This window comes from Lygodium microphyllum, chromosome 13 (assembly GCF_053477565.2).
Source record: "Lygodium microphyllum isolate KBCC chromosome 13, Lygodium_microphyllum_v1.1.10, whole genome shotgun sequence".
In the NCBI taxonomy this organism is placed as follows: domain Eukaryota; kingdom Viridiplantae; phylum Streptophyta; class Polypodiopsida; order Schizaeales; family Lygodiaceae; genus Lygodium; species Lygodium microphyllum.
Genome location: NC_141147.1, coordinates 74,120,153 through 74,140,845, shown reverse-complemented (window position 1 = coordinate 74,140,845; position 20,693 = coordinate 74,120,153). Strand labels below are relative to the sequence as shown.

The window sequence follows — 20,693 nt, the reverse complement described above, 5'->3', positions numbered from 1 at the left end:
CCAGCTTAGCAGGTGGGCCCTTGGGGCCCTCGGAATAGATTTTCCTTGAAGACGGATTGCGGGGGGCTGACGGGGCCATGGTACGCACAACCTGCTGTGGGGTGACCATGTCTTTCCTGCGCGTGTACGTGCGCACGGAATCCGGGGAAACATGAGGCCCCGGATCTGCCAGGCCTGCGTCCAACTTTTTACCTTTTTTTTGTCGTGCCTCAATCCAATCAGAGCTAGGAGAATCCAAAGCTCGGACCTGTTGTTTACCTTTTTCCATGACAGTAGGGGGCTGAAGGGTCTCTTGTGTCTGGGCATCAAGCACCATGTCATCCTTGGGCTGCACAACCTGCGCCTCCTCAGAAGACAGTTGCCGTTCCGGGCATTCAGCTACAAAATGCCCTAATTTACCACATGAAAAGCAATGTCCGGCAAAATTGCCCCATTTCAGGCGAAAATGCAAAGGATGCATGCCAGCGCAATTGAGGCGAAGCCACGCAGGCCTTTTCCTGGCCGTATCCCATAACATGCATAGACGGTTTCGGTTCATAGCCCTGAGGCTGGGGGGAACCAGCACTGTGCCCACAACCGCCATCGCGTCTTTCAACAATGGCCAATATACCGCTGGACAATTTTCCACCTCCACCCACACCGGGCATTCGCGTTGAAGCAGACGCTGGAAGTCAGCCATAGGGCGCCATGGTACCACATGGACCAAGCGGCGGTCAAAGAATAGTGGCAACTTGGACAGTAGCTCAGCTCGATGCGATTCGGATTTCAACAGAACCTCATAAAAGCCGCGAGGGCCAAGGAAGATCTCCTCAACATACTCCCCTTGCAATAAGTGGTGCATCCACTGGCGAATATGTGAGAGCACTGGGATCCTGCCGATGAAAAAAAGTATAACTGCACGGTCATAGAACACCGAGAAGGACCGCAAGACTGATTTTGGGTCCACTGTCGCTTCCAGCACATCATCCGCAGCCGCAGCAGAGAAAGTTTCATTATTATGCTGGACATAATCGCCAAGCAGAGTATTGGCAAAGTCCAGCAAATGCTCCCAGTCTATTTCCTGCGAATCCACAGGTTCGGAGGCAACCTGCACATAGGAACGGTCCTGAGGACCCATTGGCTCGTCTGAAGTGTGCTTAGAGCGTTTGCCTGTCGGCGGCAGTTCAGAACCCGGAGGCGGCTCCTCCGTGCATGGCACCATATCCTCCGGCTCCTCGGTATCGGAATCAGGGCCAAGGGCTACCACCGTCCGGTCGAGAAAATCCATATCCAGGCCAGCCATACCGCTGTCTTCTCTCTTTCGCTCGCTCCCTTACTGCAGCAGCAGGATTCTCTCTCTCTCTCTCTCTCTCTCTCTCTCTCTCTCTCTCTCTCTCTCTCTCTGTGTACAGATCAGTGGGCACTCTGGCCCAAATGCTGCCTCTCTGCCAATTGTCGGGCTTAGGGTTTACAGTAGCTGGGCGCGGCGGCAGAAAAGGACAAGCACAAACAGGCGGAGCCGCGAACAGCAGCACAGTCGAAGGAACTGGGGCGAGTGCAGACGTTGCAGCACGATTGGGCAGAAGACAGCAGGGCGGGACAGAAGGCGGGACCGAAGGCGAGACAGCAGGCGGGGCGAAGCAGGGCGGCGCTCAGGAACAGGACCAGGTCGAAACGAGGGCCCACAGGACTGAAAGGCGACGGCAGGGACCCCCGCCCCCAGAACAGACGACGGGCAAGCAGCACTGACGCCGTCTGCACGCCTGTTGACGCTCGGAAGGACCAGACACGACGAGAAGAATATTACGATTGAAACGCGGGGGGCGAGTGCAGCACGAACCTCGATGAGCAGACAGGGATTGCCATCGCCGCCTCCTCCTCGTGCTCGCGACTCTCCACCGAATCTCTCTCCCCGAATCTCTCTCTCTCTCTCTCTCTCTCTATATCCTCTCTCTCTCTCTCTCTCTCTCTCTCTCTCTCTCTCTCTCTCTCTCTCTCTCTCTCTCTCTCTCTCTCTCTCTCTCTCTCCAGAGACCACCACTTTCTTTACAAAAAGTAGGGTACAAGAGGCCATTAACAGACTTAGCAAAGGAAAGGCACAAGATCATGATGGATTCGTAACCGAGCACTTGATCCATGCTAGAGATCTGGTGGCAAACCACTTTCTTTACAAAAAGTAGGGTACAAGAGGCCATTAACAGACTTAGCAAAGGAAAGGCACAAGATCATGATGGATTCGTAACCGAGCACTTGATCCATGCTAGAGATCTGGTGGCAGGATTCCTAGCTTACATGTTTAACAGCGCCATGTGTGAAAGCCACCCAGAAAGCTGGAGCACGAACACTATTGTGCCTATCCTCAAGTAAGGGGACCCTACTCTACCCAGTAACTATCGGACTATCATGGTTGCGCAAACACTAGCTAAGTTATATGCTTCCATCGTTGAGCATGAATTAAGCAAGTGAGGAGAGATGTGGGGTCTTAGAGCACAGGGGCAGGCTGGCTTTAGGAGAGGCTTCTCCACATTGGATCACAACCTCACACTCAGAGCGATCATTGAGGAGGGAAGGGCCCATGGCCGACGGACCTATTGCTACTTTGTGGACTTCCACAAAGCCTTTGACACAGTACTGAGAGACAGGTTGATAAATAGATTGCATACCACGGGAGTACCGAAAGAGCTCAGTTGGGGTATTTTGGCACTGTATGAGAGAGTTGTGGGCAGAGTCCGGACACCTAAGGGCCTTTCGGCACCTATTTACTCCACCATGGGGGTAAAACAAGGATACCACCTCTCTCCAACATTATTTGGCCTGTACATTGATGGGATTACTGATTACATTTCAGAGAAAGGACATAGAGGAGCTCCACTAGCTGGCACTTGGATAACTCTCCTATTGTATCCAGATGACATTGTATTGATAGCTGACTCTCCAGAGGATCTACAGAGACACTTGAATGCACTACACTCCTATACTTTGGGCAGTGGGCTTTTAGTAAACCTTGGTAAAACCAAGGTGATGGTATTTAATACTACACCAAAGCGGGCTTTTAGTAAACCTTGGTAAAACCAAGGTGATGGTATTTAATACTACACCAAAGTGGGTCAGGAGATCAGCACCTAAATTCACATATGGATCTGAGCAGCTGGATTATGTGGATTCTTATACATAGCTAGGAGTCTTATTCACAAGGTCCACCTTTTCTATGCGAGAGGCAACAGACACTACACCGACTCGCACATACACAGCACTAGGTGAATTCGAGAGGATGTGCTCACAGGTGCAATTCTAAGAACCTCGCACCAAGCTATGGCTCTTCGATACATTGGTCACATCCACACCACTCTTGACCACCGTAGCAGATCAGGGCGCACTTATGACGGATGGAGCCCGATGGAGATACCCCTAGTGTCCATGATATCCAAGATGATCAGATGTAAGGCCTCAATGACACATGAGATCATCAGAGCCGAGCTAGCAGCTACACCGATTGTGGTAGAGGCCCTCACCCGATCAGTCGCATACATACATAGCCTATGGGACTTACCCAGACACAGATATGCACGGTTGGCCCCTGAGTCCTCCAGGCAGCTTGCCAAAGAGGGTGATACTTCATGTTGGTATGCACAGATGTCGGCCTTGTTTGAGCTGCATGGCTTTAGCATGGACAATTTATCCCCCTTCCAGTACTCCCTTGATGCACCATCTCTTGATCTGAGCAGGTTAGAGATCCGCAAGATCATCAGGATGGATCTTACCCAGTTGGATATCAGGCGGACATGGTTGATGCCAGGGCAGGAGCTAGGGACAAAGATGGCTTTCTACCGCGTACATTTCCTTCATACTACCGATGATGGATTTATTGTTCGCACAAGATACCTGAACACCCAACTTTCCCATGGGATCAAATATATTATTGGCCAGTTGCGCACCTCCTCACATCAGCTAGAGATTGAGACTGGCAGATATAGATCAATCCCACCAGAGGAGCGCATATGCCAGATATGCCAATTAGAGCCAGAGACACACAAGTATTATATATGCCGCTTCCCAGCGTATTATGAGGTCTGTGGTCATTTACACTGTCTCTTTAGAGATGGATTTGGACCACTATCTAGAGTCGTGGATTTTACCGACCAACGATGCCTTGGCCTCTTTCTTCTTGAGATACCACGGCTTCATGACATGCGCCTCAGGAGTACAGCTGCTCCAGGACATCGAGGCCCTTCACAGAGGCAGCTCACGGACTTCTTTGCAAAGGAGACTCGAAAGACTTCAATACAGTTACAACCACAGTCCACACGAGAGCCTCTCTCACCGCCATAATCAACACACAGACATGGAGTATTGATTGATCGAGCCGTTCAGCTCAGCCGATCCAAACGTCCTAGGCCTCGACACACACACCGAGTACACCTTCATAGGAGGATACAGGGGATTATTGCTCGGGCTAGAGCTAGGTCCTCATTACCCACATGAGATTGTACCATTTGGAGCTCATTGTTACTAGATAGAGCTCTATGTTTTACACATAGCTATAGTTCGTTTCCTTTCTTATTTTGCTTTGTGCTACATACATATTTTGCCCAGACAGTTGTACCATCATACACATGATTGTAACTCATGGTCTCATAGGTCATTTTGGCCTTTTATAGAAGTTAATATATCATTTCATTTCTCCTTGCACAAGGCTAGAAATGACCCTCTCTCTTTTTCTTTCATGAATAAATGTATATTAATGTATAGAAATTTTTACACCAAGTCTTCAAGGCACCAAACAAAACGGATATAACTCTCACATGAGGCCTTCTAGCTAGCCATGAAAATCTTGTCAATCACAAGTTGAAGCCAAAAGGCTACTAAAACATAACACACAAATATCATGTGTAAGCAACACAATAGGAGTACAACCCCCGTCGCTCTCTCTCTTTTTTTCTTTTTTCATAAAAGGCAATTGTATTGATTACGAAAAAAGTACAAGATTACATGATTACAAAATACTAGATGGCTCTAGGCCATTGTGCATAAAATCTAAGACATCATAATCAAAGTACAAAGGACGTAGAGTGACTAGAGGGAGGTAGAAGAAACTGCAACATGCCAAGCAAGCAAATCCCATCTAGGGAGAACATATGTTAACTCAATCAAGTCAAGCTGCCAATGAAAAAGTCCTTTCAAGCGGGCTATATGGCTCTACACTCCCGATGAAGAATGCATTCCTTATGGTCCATATATGCTAGCAGCCCTAGAAATGCAAGAAGGGAAAGAGAACTTTCATATCAGGTTGCACGGGATCCACAAACTTGGATCCTCTCTCTCTCTCTCTCTCTCTCTCTCTCTCTCTCTCTCTCTCTCTCTCTCTCTCGTGATGAAGCTGGCGTGATGTCAGATGTGTCGTAAGGCCTTGACGCGATGTACCTCGCATGATGTCAGACCTGTCATGGTGTCAAACCTGTCAGGAGGGACCTGTCGTGATGCCAAACCTGTCCGAAGGCAGTATCCCTCTGACGTGAGGCAGACCTGTCATGAAGCAGACACCTCTCTGGAGTGAAGAAGACTTGTCGTGAGCAGGAATGTACATGGCATGAGGCAGACCATGTCATTAGCACTATAGTGATGCAGAGATGTTTTGAATGCATTGACGCAGGCGTATTGTATGCAGTACTGTACTGACACAGCAATGTACTGATACAAACCCAAATGCCAATGTACTCAAATTGCAGACGTAATCAAATTGATAAGACATGAATGTACTCAAAATGACATGAATGCAGACCTGGGTGAATGTATTGATGCACTCGCTTGTGGACTAGGCAATGATGCATTGACTTTGATTTTGACCATGTCCTGGAGTATGCACTAATGCACTAACTGGGGCTGCAATTTGTATTTCTGCGGTGACTGTAAAAAATGTGAAGGCATTTGGGTTCGTAAAAGATTGCTGGCTTCCAAAATTTTAGGGAGGGGTTAGGGAAACCCTGGAAATTTGCAGGAATCACAAAAATTGCTCCGATTGGACAATACAAAGTACAAGCTGAGTGGCTTTGCAAACAGTGTGTGAGAGATGGATAATGTAGACAAATACAAGCATCAAACCGTGGAAAATGAATATCTGGGAGACGAATCCGATCAAGAACTAACACAACCATCCATGGAAGCAATGTTCAACACCCCTTCTAAGAACACACGATACAAAGACGTATGGCCATAGGGTCCGTGATCGGACCATCTCCCCAGCATTTGACAAGCATGGAAAGACCTTACACACCATGAATGAAAAGAAATACAAAGAAATTCATCTCATTATTCGCTCTGAACTACGAATTATGAGACAAGAATTGGAGAAAGAAATATGAGAGCAGGTCAAAGCCGAACTAATAGTAAATCAGAGGACAAAAATGCAAGACGTATGGCCATAGGGTCCGTGATCGGACCATCTCCCCAGCATTTGCAAGCATGGAAAGACCTTACACACCATGAATGAAAAGAAATACAAAGAAATTCATCTCATTATTCGCTCTGAACTACGAATTATGAGACAAGAATTGGAGAAAGAAATATGAGAGCAGGTCAAAGCCGAACTAATAGTAAATCAGAGGACAGAAATGCAAGACATGCAGATAAAGATTAAGAATGACTTAGAAACACAATTGCTGTCCGAAATGCACACGCTAAAAACTGAAATGCTAAAAGTAGTAGATGCCTACAAATCTGAAATCTTATAACTGGGGGAAGAATTGAATACATTAAGAAAAAAGAAATGAACATGCCAGAAGAACTACAAAAAGAGAAAGAGGCTTTGAAGGCATGTGAAAGGGAGGTTCACTCATGGGCAGAAGTGGCAAAGACAACACAGAAGCACATAGAAGAAGCAAGCCCATGGATTGAGACACTAAAAAAGAATAAGGGAACATCAGTGAACAAGACTGAAGTAATGAATGCTACCTTGGAAGAAGAGGCTAGAAGACGGACTAGGGTTTTACATGTACGGATAGTAGGATGGCAGGAGAAAAGCAGCCCACAGGAAGATGCTAAGACACTTGCTGACAAAATTGGGGCTCCAGACGTGCCTATCGTTAGTGCTTGGAGAGTGGGGAAAGAGGACCCTAAGTCCAAGGCTCTAATTCTTTGCTTTGGAGACATAGAGAAAAAAAAGGCCTTCCTCTCCAAGAGGAGAGCCCTCAAAGGTGAGAAAATTTAATTGGATGAGGATCTTACCCCAGCACAAATAGCGCATCACAGAGAACACATTCCCAAGGTATTGGAGGCTCGCAAAGAGGGAAAGTGGGCTGTTTATAGGAATGGACGAGTCATCATCACTGACAAAAGAACTTCATGACGGTACGAGGCCTATGAGACACTTCGGATGTCAATATGGAATCGTAATGGAGCCCTGCGCTTGGATGCTAGTTACTTTGAAGATAGCTTCCGAAACATACATATAGCAATGTACACAAAAACACACCAATGTAAAGGTAGCCAACTAATAGACGTGCATGGATACAGGTGGGAAAGTGCATTTCGTTCATCAGCTAGACAACCAAGAAGCACTAGGCGTTCTGGAGGTGTGGGCATACTATACCAGGAAGACCTCAAAGGGATAGTGCAAATAATGAAAAGAGATGATGATGCACGATATTTATGGATTAGGATACATGCACGAAGATCACGAGATATATTCATCGCAATATGCTACTTTCCTCCTGCAAATTCTACCTATGCCACACGAGATGGATCTCCCTTTGATGTACTCTATGAGGATATCATGAGATATGCTAGCATTGGGGACATATTATTAGTAGGAGATTTCAATGCACGCACTGGAGATAGACAGAGTGACTTTTATATGCATGACAATGCCATGTTCAAAGAGATGGACATAGATGAAATAGACCTATGTAGGAGAGCCCAGGATAAAGAAGTGAGTACCTATGGGACACACCTATTGACTTGGGGAAGTGCACATGGACTAGCCATCTTTAATGGTCTGCCACAATGGCCAAGATCTGACAATTTGACATATTGGAATCACAAAGGAGGGGCAAGTACTGTGGACTACCTGATGGGCTCACCAGCATTGATACCAAACATCCAAAATTTCAAGATATCAAAGAGGTCAATTGGCATAGCAACAGATCATGCTATTCTGACACTCATGCTCTCTTGTGTACATATGAAACATGAAACACCATGCCTCCCTAAACATCCCAAATACTACTTTACAGAAGCCAAGCATCTGGTGATGTATACTACACTCCTATACTTTGGACAGTGGGCTTTCAGTGAACCTTGGTAAAACCAAGGTGATGGTATTTAATACTACACCACAGTGGATCAAGAGATCCACACCTAAATTCACATATGGATTTGAGGAGCTGGAGTATGTAGATTCTTATACATACCTAGGAGTCTTATTCGCAAGGCCCACCTTTTCTATGTGAGAGGCAGCAGACACTAGATTGACTCGTGGATACACAGCACTAGGTGGTTTGGAGAGAATGTGCTCACAGGTGCAATTCCAAGAACCTCGTACCAAGCTATGGCTCTTCGATACACTGGTCACATCCACACTACTTTATGGAGTACAGATATGGGGGCGTAGTCTTGACCACCATAGCAGATCAGGGCGCAGTTATGATGGATAGAGGTCGATGGAGAAACCCCTAGTGTCCATGATATCTAGGATGATCAAATGTAAGGCCTTAGTGCCACATGAGATCATCAGAACCGAGTTAGCAGCTACATCGATTGTGGTAGAGGCCCTCACCCAATCGGTCGCATACATACATAGCCTATGGGACTTACCCAGCCACAGATATGCACGGTTGGCCCTTGAGTCCTCTAGGTAGCTTGCCAAAGAGGGTGATACTTCATGTTGGTATGCACAGATGTCGGCCTTGTTTGAGCTGCATGGCTTTAGCTGGACAAGTTATCCCCCTTCCAGTACTCCCTTGATGCATCATCTCTTGATCTGAGCACGTTAGAGATCCACAAGATCATCGGGATGGATCTTACCTAGTTGAATATCAGGCGGACACGGTTGATGCCAAGGCAGGAGCTAGGGACAAAGATGGCTTTCTACCGCGAGCATTTTCTTCATACTACAGATGATGGATTTATTGTTCGCCCAAGATACATGGACACCCACCTTTCCGATGGAATCAGATGTACTATTGGCTAGTTGCGCACCTCCTCACATCAGCTAGAGATTGAGACTGGCAGATATAGATCCATCCCACCAGAGGAGCGCATATGCCAGATATGCCAGTTAGAGCCAGAGACAGAGGAGCATTATATCTGCCGCTGCCCAGCATATTATGAGGTCTGTGGTCATTTCCACTGTCTCTTTAGAGATGGATTTGGACCACTATCCAGAGTCATGGATTTTACCGATCAGCGATGCCTTGGTCTCTTTCTTCTTGAGATACGACGGCTTTGTGACATGCGCCTCAAGAGTACAGCTGGTCCAAGAGATCGAGGCCCTTCACAGAGGCAGCTCACAGACTTCTTTGCAAAGGAGACTCAGAAGACTTTAATACAGTTACAGCCACAGTCCACACGAGAGCCTCTCTCACCGCCACAGTCCACACACAGACATGGAGTATTGATTGATCAAACCGTTCAGCTTAGCCGATCCAGGCATCCTAGGCCTCGGCACAGACACTTTGGACACCTTCATAGGCAATTAGAGGAGATTATTGCTCGAGCTAGAGCTAGGTTCTCCATACCCACATGAGATTATACCATTTGGAGCTCATTGTTACTAGATAGAGCTCTATGTTTTACACAGCCATAGTTTTCTTTCTTATTTTACTTTGTGCTACATATATATTTTACCCAGACAGTTGTACCATCATACACATGATTGTAACTCATGGTCTCATAGGTCATTTTGGCCTTTTGTAGACGTTAATATATAGGACATCTTAAGATGCCCACGCTCCATGAGTAGTTCCACACTGCACTTGAAGTGCATCTAGATTGTATCGATTCTGTATACCATGTTGTACCTACTCACTTAGTTCACCATAACACTAGATAGTAGCTTTACTGGGACTTGGAAAACTTCCCAAACATTTTGTATATAGCCTTTTGGTCTCATGGGCCAACTTGGCCTTTTGTAGACGTTAATATAACTTTCTTTCTTTCTTTTCTCTTTCTCTCTCTCTCCCTCCCTCCCTCCCTCCCTCCCTCTCTCTCTCTCTCTCTCTCTCTCTCTCAAAAACGTTTTTTCCACTTGCATGGCCAAGTTTTGCCAAGTGGTAGCCTTCTAATACCATTTTTCAATATTATCCAACTTATTAAATAAATTTTCAGAATATAATTCTGAAAATTAATTTAATATGGCTAGACTAATTTGTCTCCTATATATCAATCAACAATTATTGACCCTTGGACTAGCATTAATGAATTAATTAATTCCTAGTCTCTAATGTCACCAGTGACATTAGTGGCCAATAAATTGATCTAGGCCCAAATCTTGCACCAGGAACTACCTAGTACTTGTTAGCCATAACTTATTACAACTTTTGCCTTTGACATCCACTGATTTCTCATGGTCCTAAGTTCCACATGACAAAATAATTAGCTTGCACCTCATGCGTGCAAGTCACCTTTGCAGGTTTGATTATCTTTTAATCCAATACTAAGCAAAGCATTAAAAATACCACATCCTTGTGACAATAATCCACTTATTTTATTAACCATTTGATCTAGGTTCAAATCTCCGTTTTTCTACACCTATATTAAATGACCATGTGGAATCTAGAAGTTGAACCCAAGATCTTCTAATTACCATGCATTTAACTTAACCAATTGAACTACATCCTCTCTATAAATAGACATTACTATCATGATGTTATAAACAATAATGTGGTTTAGACATAGAAAATAAAGCCTATAGTCTTGAAGATTGGCCATTGTTTGGAGGATTCTATTCCAAACATTGATCATTGGCCATGTAGTTACTAGGTAAATACAGTTATTTATTTGAATATTTTATGGATACAAGCTCTACAACCCATACTTTTTGCTAGACATGTAAGAAATGTTTTTCAAACATTTCGTAAAAACAAATATTGTAGAAAACTTGTTTGAAACTCATTTCCAGCCTTGGTGTTTTTGAAACTTTTGGCTGCTATGGTCAGGGCCATTATATTGTTGTATGCTATTTTTTGTCAAACACTCTAGATATCCCATAGACACACCTGATGTCGTGAAATATGAGGGAAGGAGCCAGGAGGGACTGGATTACAATATAGCACACTTTCAATGAGATCACATGGTTGTTGAGCCTTGGAGAAGTGTTGTTGTTGGTGACACTATACTGAGAGGACAATGAGCAGAAAATGCACTACATTTAATTTCAAGGGAGATCCCACACGGTTGCCTGCAGACTATGGATCACAAAGACTAAGTACTAACACAAGGGCAATCACACAATGCAGTCAGGACCCACTGGAGCTAGAAGTGCACCACCATCTCCTCGTTGGGATCAGAAGCTGACCATAGGCCCACATGCTTTTCATATTCTCTAAGGATCCTAGAACACAGTGCAGCTTATACATGACATCTGAGTACCCCAAACCCATTGAAGCAGACCACACATACCTCTCCCTTTCCACCATAACCCCCTACCTGCCACCTGCTATATCCACTTATCATATTACTGTCGCTTCACCCATGAGTGTAGCCACACCTGCAAGGATGCCCTTTACCGTGGGCTTTATGCTATGGATCCAGAGGCACCACTAAAGGCACTTACATTACAGCTTGCTGACCTATTACACTGCTCTGCCATCATCAGTTTCTCTAATATTAGCTCAAATCAATGTGAATGTTGGAAGTACATTTTACTTGCCTCAAGAGAGTCTTGACTCCACAGTTTGTATTACCTGTTTAAAGCCGTGCCAAAGTCTGCAACCAGTGAACGTATGTATGTGCCTTTGGAGCAGCATATTCTGAAATCCAACTCTTGCCTGCAGAAAATGTGAATCTCAAGTTTGCCTGTGATCAACTGAAAATAGAGACTTGCAATGTTTCACACACAGTTTTAGACCTTCCATGAACAGTGGGATAGACAGATGGTTTACAAGGTGAGAGATCTGCACTTCCACAGTTCTTGGCATAGAGTAATTCAGCCCTGAGGCACATTAAATTCACTTTCCTTATAGCTGCCAGAATTTTCTCTTCGCACCCCATAGGTAAAACCTTAGCTTCACTAAACCAAGTACAAGAATCTAAATGGATGCTAGAATGCCTAACTATGAGACAGACTTTGATATGAAAACCTTCAGCAGGATCAGCACTTCTATTCAAGCAATAGCTGATCAACAGAAACATTAAAACTTTCCACTTCATGGTAGCATTGTGCCTACCCATGCTAATTCTCTTATTGATTTAAAGCGATAAGAATCATGCAGAGGATCTCTAGATTCACGGGAGGCAAGTGTGCAGTAAGGAGGGACTCGTCAAGGACTCCACCAGAAACAAAAAAACATGTGCTAAGACAACGGCAAGCGATAGTAAACAAAGACAATGACTCCATTATCTACATGAAGTAGTCAAGCTTAACACGGCAGTGATTAGAGCATATATAACCACCTGTCTTCCTTGCTTCTCCATATCTCGAATTCATAAATGCTTACTTTCCGAGCAGGAACATCTATATGCTCTCCACGTCTTGCCTTTTCATACAATCTTTCTCCATCAACCTGAAACCATTCAGAATCAATCCCTTCCTCTCTTAATGAGCCCATCCATTCAGACCTATGCAATAGAGAAGGACAACTCAGACCAACCCAATCTACAGGGACAATATACAAGAGGCATGTTCCCAGTTACCACCACGACTTTTCACAAACCAAAGCTTCATCCAGTAGCCACAGTCTAAAACATCTAAAAATATCCACAAATGGTTCCTATATGATTTAAAGATTCCATGCACACAACAGATTGTGAATACATTGAAATAACCTGCTTGCATAAGATAGCATTGAGCATCAAATGAAAATTTGCAAACAAAATAAGCAAAATGAAAATGTGAATTTGTTGGTGTCTGCACGCACGTGTGCCTAGTGTGTGTTAAAATGTGTCACTTACAGCAAGTGTAGCTTTTGTGATCCAAATAATTGGAGTATGTCTTGACATTGTATATGTACTATGAAGCCAGCTGTTAGGAGCTCCAACATTATTTCTTGCTCTCCTAGGGTGGGCATGACCTATTTATCCCAATGCAGGCTGGCAGCCCTAGGTGGTGGTGTACTCCGTGGCTTCTTTGCCCCATACCCCCTAGACTGCCTTGAGAGGCTTGTCCATATGATTGTTTTGTGACTTTGAGTCAGCTCCAGTTAGTACGTTGCGCAAACATACTTTTTGCATCTCAAGCTTCTTGAAAAAGAGCTTTTGTGTTGAATGAGATCTAAAATTATTATTGGCCACATAAATACTATGGAGATTTCAGTATTGCACCAATGTCCTCAAATAACTCAATTGGGCATTCCCATATGCTAGCTTTGGAAAGGTATAAATGGCCTGAAATGCTTGCTCTCTTGGATCCTGTGGATTTATGCTACCGTGTCAATCCTGCTAATTTTGAGCTTTACATTTCATGATAACCATGTATGGGCGAGACTAGATCATAGGTATCCGCTACATGTGAACCAATTTGTTGATTATGTCTGTGAAAGGTGCATTCATAGTGCTCCATTGCTCTTTGGTAATGCTCCTTTATGATTGGGTCTCTTATTTGGCATGGAAATGGGTGAAGTCCCATTATCCCACATGTCTTTTGATCGTAAATAATGCTTATAGTGAGCATGATACTTTTTGTGGTATGGTTCAAATAGCAGTGATACCTTTCCATGATTAGGTATTATAAAGATGTAGACACTGCTTGGCTTTCATTTCATATAACTGGTTTGCTGTAGTAAATTATGGTTTGCATGCTGAATCAAAAGATGTACTAGTTTGGACTCGCCAAAGATGGTATTTGAGCCAATAGACATCAACTGAGCATCAGCATCTTACTCCAATTTTAGACAGTTCTTCAGTAAACTAAAGAAATGCTATAAGGAACAACAAGGGTTGGGGACAAGAGTTGCACCTCTTTATTTGGGAGCATTCTAGCTCCACAGATGTGAGTCTCTTGTTTTCTGAACTTCAGTTTGGTTTCACTGTGCTTGAAAGTTTATGTTTTGCTACCCTTTAGTTTCACTGAGGGTCAGTTTCATTCCGACTTGATAGTCTCATGTCTGAGTGAATCAGTTATGCAAGGTTGCAACTTGTCCTCTAAGCTCTATGCTTTGTGTGATTGCCACTTTTCAACAGTTGTCCTATCATGATCATCTTGTTGCACCTAATCAACTCCATGGGCTGCAACTTCCAATTGGTTCCACTTTTGTGGCTCTAGCATGTGTCCATGATTATTTTCTGATCACTAGATATGAACAAAAGAATCTTTCCCATGTAATAAAAACTTTTGCATTGGCTGCAAATATGTGGGTTAATTCAGAAAATCCATACTGCTTTGCATGAATATCAAGGATTGGCATCTACTGCAGACATTTGGCTAGAATACTAATACCTGGACATTTGTCTTATTTTATTTGCTGGAATGCTTTCCCTCTCAATCAAATGTCAAGTCAGACATTGGATAAATTAAGTATCAAATGTGACCACTAGAAGCTATCAGCTCAGCCATTGCATATTAGACTAACAGGAGTAAATCTATCATCATGCCCACATAAAGCTTTTCCTAGCTTTGATTCTGGGGACCAAAGATAAGTTTTGTTATGTCCATGGCAATGGGGGTTTTATGGAAAACTAAGAAACATAAAATAGGTGTCAGATTTCTGACTATGAAAAGATCTGTTCCCTGAAATCCATGGTAGATTGAAGGCCCTTAACATTCACTATCATGTATTGGCATGCCAATTAGCTTTATTGCAGAAATTTGCTAATGGACAACCACCTTCGGCTAAAATGTTGGTTGCCTTTATGCACAATTCCTCGCGTGAATCTGTTTGGTAACTGGATCATTCTAGAAAGGTTTCGATTTTGGGACACTTTCAAGGTTCCACTCTTGTCTCTTTTCACCGAAAATCTACTTATAGTTGGAATGAAGTTTTTTCTCACATCAAATGGACAGATACGAGTGATGCTTGGTATGTTGAATAATCCAAGGCTGTAAGTGTAGAACAATGTACATTATTTTGCCTATATGCAATGCTCCAATCCTGCAATCTATCATCAACAAAATTATAAGAGCACCTGAGCTGGGGAGTTTACTAGCCATTTAACTTTCAGAGAGAAATTTTCAAAACGTTGAAACAACAATTTGTCTTATAACTATCAAGCATCAGAGACTATGACAGGAGATTTAACCAGCCTACCTTCCCTCACTGCCTATAAAATGGATAAAAAGAGAAGTCGAATAAAGTCTGAAGTCTAAGACAAGGCTCCCTGGGTATATAGTTGGAGCATGTAAAATTGGCATGTACTTTTGCACATATAAACATTATACCCAGTTAAGCTGCATATTGGCCAGTTTCATTCCAGGAAGGAGTAGCAAAGAACCTTAATAGCAGAGAACATTGGAGGAATTTGTAATATGTCTCCCATAAAGGCTTCTTTGACAATTTGGATGGAGTTATCTGTGATATGATCCCATGGTTTTCTTTGATTTACCTGCATGTAAAGCACATGAAAGTCAGAATTGGCATCTTACAAACTTTAGGAAGAACTTGTTGTGAAGACTAAAGCATGAAACCACAAACATTAGAGGGTAGATACATAGGAGCAACTACATGTTAGGACTAGATTATAACCCAATATAAAGTTGTCTGGAATTTTTTTAATCAACTGGTGCTTTGAAGTGTAAATCATAAGTTTCAATGAACTCTTATACAGTTCCATCAAACTCATGTATCACATTTTAATATTTTTATGATATTGTAGCATTCTTTAAAACACTTGCGTGTTTCAAACATGATTGTTAAAATTCGATATCAATAAAGGCTTCACATCAGTATAATTGTCTTGTGATTCCTTTAACGATGTAACCACACAACTGTGACTAAGAAGATGACCCAATCTAAGGTGTGCACTTTGGGTAGGGAGCACCCATGAGACTGTACACTAGTAATAGCCACCAAAAGGCTAGATTCTTGGCCAATGAGCACATCATATAGACCACCACCTACTGAATGATCCCTGCAACAAATGGAGGTGTGAGATTTTCAAGGGGAGTAACCCCAACAGAGGATTCATTGTTTATTAAGCTGGGTGAGCCAACATTGAGTTAATCCTAGCACCACGTTTCAATTCACCAGTGAACTAAGGAGGTGGATTTTGAGAAGCACATATACGATGAATAGAATCATCTGTTTCAAATAAGCCTTGGTGGAGTAAATTGCATACTTGTTTGTGCATGTGGACACAAGAATGTTACACCATCAAATCCTGGCATTCGGATTCATTTCAACAGCAAACTTAACAGGTGGAGTTTCCAGCATCACCTGTATGATAGATCTGCCTTTTTGGAATCAGCCTTGGTTGTGGGACGAATTGCATACTTATTTCTACATGTGGACATAAGAATGTAAACTATTGAATCTCATATTGATATATTTTGCAAGGTCTCACCACTATATATGAAATACCATTACTCTGTGAGGAAGCCAAATTCCAAGGATACAAAACTATACTCTCATCAAAGATCCTTTGTAACATTCTTCCCAAGATACCAACTGCCAAGACATTACAGACCTCTAACCCCAAGCAACAAAGATAGCTTGAACCATGCATCTCCCTCCGTGGCTAATAGATTCTGTCATCTAGATTCACCAGGCCATCTGTTTAACTCGTCTCTTTCCATGATGGCATGCTTTTCTTGAAGCCATTGGGGACCAAAAGTATTGAAAGTTGCTATATCATACCCATCAGCATGATTACACTTACAGCAATCCTCCAGGTTTGAACATGCCACTTTGGGGTTTAAATGTTTTTTACCACACTCATGCACCAGATAACACTAATCCTGAGGTTTCAAAACAGACTCTGAACATCTGGAATAAAAACCATAGCAGCCAAAAACTCGATAGAAAAAAATAAAGGCCAAGGCCTACAGCTTGATTTACCTCCCACATGAAAGTAGGCATAACTACTCATCAAAGGCAGAACCAAAAGATAAGTGTTCTAGCCTATAGATCTGGATTGAGAAGCAACCTACAAATGTACTCTGCACACAGAAGCACAAGCAACAGTCTGCAAGGCTTCCAGTTATTTTAAGGAGGCAAGAATTGTAAGTTTAAGAAGTGGAAAGAGCTCTGGGAAGGTTTAGCTATCATAGAAACTTCGAGACTTGCAAGACTCATGCACCTAGTGAAGCCACTTTACTACTTGAAAGAAGAATCTGCAGACTGGTCCAGTGGTTGATGTTGAATGAGGACATGTCATATTGTTACTTAGTCAAACTCTTTCAGTCTACCTAGCCAGTTAGATGTTGCAAAAGGCTGCACGTTCTTTCCTACCGTCTCGCAAACTCTAGTCAACCTGCAATATCTACTTTCACAAGCTACTTCTTTGGCCAGAAAGTTTCTGCTTAAAGTCCCATCATCCTTATAATTGTTGGTTCGTAAAATCCCACAGCCCTTACAATTATCAGTTCTTAAAATCTCATAGACCTTATGATTGTTCTTCATGCCTACACACTGCATCCAACAACATACTGCACAAGGCCTCTGGTGACTCATTGCATACGCCACGAAGTCTTCTTCGAGCTGTAATGCTTTGATGATGATAACTTCAACAAGCATCAAATTGCAAAATTCATGCTAGTAAAACTTACAGGTGAGTCAGCATCGCAAGAAGCTGTTGCTTCTCCCAATCGTAATGTCCCAGTGTAAACTTTGGAGAGGGCTTGATAACTGCACGTTTTTTTAAAAAAGAAACAGATTACAATCTGTCATTCTAAATTCAAATCAAGAATTCCCTGGGCTAACATCAAACACTTTCAATTACTCGACTGCATGCTTTTCTTGAACTATCAAGAAAAATATGATAATACTTTGAAGGTCCAAATACAACCATTGTTTAGTCACTCACAAACTGCTTTGACAGAAATCCTGCCAAAACCACAACAATCACCGCTTTCCACAATAGATGCTTACTCTAACAAATCTAACAAACATGCAATAAGCTATATATAAAAACACAAACACATGTATGTAGACCTGCATAGCCAGTAACAGGTAGCAGTAATGACCAACTTGATAGCGGAAACAGCTAGTATGAATGATGCCCTTGTTTGTTAAAGCCATCCAAAATCTAGCATTGCTCATGTCAATAACCGTATTTTGCTCTGGCATGCTGTAAAATTGTAAAAAAGTCATGGTAGAAGCAGCTTCTTACTAAATGATTCTTTCTTTTCACTTCACTGGTATAAATTTTGGCAGGTGAGTGTCCAATGGCAAGTAACTTGTACTATGAGACCCAAGGAAACACCTTTCATGACGTACAGTGTGCTCTTCCCATCCTAGTATTCTGTTCTTGTGTATGTTCTGTCACTTTGTTACATTTCTGCTACTAAAGTTGAATGTTCTACAATTAAGGGTACTAAATTATTTGTCACACAAAAATTGCCAAGTACGTTCTGAGACTAGCATCTATGAAGATAATACCATGTGATTCCCGCACAAGGCAGGTTGTTCAAACAAGTGCTTTTTTTTCAAATAAGAGAATGTTCTATTAATAACACCTCAAAGAAAATCCCTGAATAAAATACATAGTACAAAGAACCCTGCATAGAATAGCTAAGTGGATCGCAAATATTTGCTGAGCTAAAATGCTAGACCATGAGGGGGTTGGTGTGCAAAAAGGTACCAGAGGCCCATGCGCAACATGAAGGGACTTGCTAGGATCAAGATAGAGTACAAGGCAGACTGAGTGCAAAGAGAAGAGTGAGTTTAAGGAGTGAGTGCATGACACAATCCGTATTTTGGTACAATGACAAGTGTACCACTTTAGGTTTAGATAATATAAAGTACAAGAGTGTAGGGGTGCGTTCACACCCGAACACAATAAAAGGCACGGTGAGCCTTTATTCCCAACAACCTCTCACCTAAAGGCAACATGCCTGAAGGTAGAGAAAAAGAATCAGCTAAGTCTATGTATGTACAAAGCTGAAATACACATATACTATCCAACCCCCATCATCCTGCGGCAATGAGCAAACCGCTCTGCTGGAAGACCCTCCGTGAGAAGGTCTACAAGGTTATCATCTATATGTACCTTGACAAGCTCAATGCTCTTGCTGTCAGGTAAATCCCTGATAAAATGATACTTCACATATATGTGCTTTGTCTTTGTGTGAAAGACAAGATTCCATGCTAGCATGTAGCACTCTGACTGTCACAATGAAGAATACGAACCTCTGTAATGCCAAGCTCTCTCACCAGACGTGAAAGCCATAAAGCCTCTTTGTATGCCTCAATGGTAGCCACATACTCTACCTCTGTAGTAGACAATGCAACACACTTTTGTAGCCTAGATATCCAAGAGACTGCTCCACCTATGAACGTGAACACATATCCTGAAGTAGACTTCCTGCAATCAGGATGACCAGCATAGTCTGCATCTATGAAGCCAACAACAGATGACTTCTACTTGCCAAAGTAAATACACAAATCATTTGTGCCCTTAAGGTATCTCATGATACCCTTCACTGCTTCCCAGTGCTTTTTGCCAAGATATGCCATGTATCAACTAACCACTCCCACCGCAAATGCAATGTCACAACATGTAGCAACCATAGTGTACATCAAGCTACCAACAGCGGAAGCATAAGGTATCTTGGCCATTTCAACCTTTCCATCATCAAATGTGGGGTTGTCATCTCCACTAAGTTTCACATATGGAGAAAATGGTACACCAATGGCTTCCCCCTCCATATTGAAACGCTGCAAAACCTTAGTGACATACTCTTGCTGTGACAGATAAAGAAGACCCTTCGACCTGTCCCTAAGTATAGACATGCCAAGAATGTGATTGGCCTCACCAAGATCCTTCACATCAAAGCTATTGTGTAAACTCTGCTTCAAGGAGTCCAAGGCATGAACATCCTTGCCTACAATCAACATGTCATCCACATAATCTGCATTTTTTCACACTCCTTTGCAGGCTGGCTGCCCTTTTTCTCAGCCTTGTTGTCTTCAGTGTTTTTGTTTTTGCCTCTCTTTCTTCAATTGAAAACGGACCCGTTTGTAGTGCCCTTTCTTGCCACAATGATGGCACTCTACATTTTTGCCACGAGACTTGGTGGGTGCTCTATTTTCAAAATTGCCCTTTTGCTAAAATTTCCATGTAGTGTGCAATGCATTAGAAGACTTGTTTGCTGAATTATTTTGCATGTTGAGTTCTTCCATCAGCAAAGAACTCTCCACATCACAATATAACAGCTGAGTATTTGAGTTTCTCAAAGCTTTCCTGAAAGTATCCCAACTTTCAAGCAAAGTGCATAGCAAGAAAGTAGCCTTGAACTCATCATCAATATGAAAATCCAAAGCAATCAATTGACTGAAAATTGAGTTGAACTTGTTTAAATGTAAAGACATGGATGTACCTTCTTTCATGCAAAAGTCCATTAACTTTTTCAACCACTAAACCTCGCTGGCTGCACTTTTCTGAGCATATACAATTCTTCAAGCCTTTGC

General features: G+C 42.8%; 1 protein-coding gene across 5 annotated transcripts in view; it reads right to left on the bottom strand.

Annotated features, from left to right (window-relative positions):
* The window catches only part of LOC148026773 (Pseudouridine synthase family protein), a 140,971-nt gene that overhangs the window by 53,769 nt on the left and 66,509 nt on the right, over positions 1-20,693 (bottom strand). For 3 of the 5 annotated variants that reach the window (XM_087691267.1, XM_087691265.1, XM_087691266.1), the window contains 4 exons: positions 17,831-17,909; positions 15,559-15,669; positions 12,586-12,695; positions 11,877-11,960 (listed from right to left, as the gene is read on the bottom strand). In XM_087691267.1, coding sequence (XP_087547393.1) covers positions 11,877-11,960; positions 12,586-12,695; positions 15,559-15,669; positions 17,831-17,909 — 384 coding nt within the window. The remainder of the gene's footprint in view (positions 1-11,876; positions 11,961-12,585; positions 12,696-15,558; positions 15,670-17,830; positions 17,910-20,693) is intronic. The other 2 variants (XM_087691269.1, XM_087691268.1) reach the window with 1 other exon arrangement.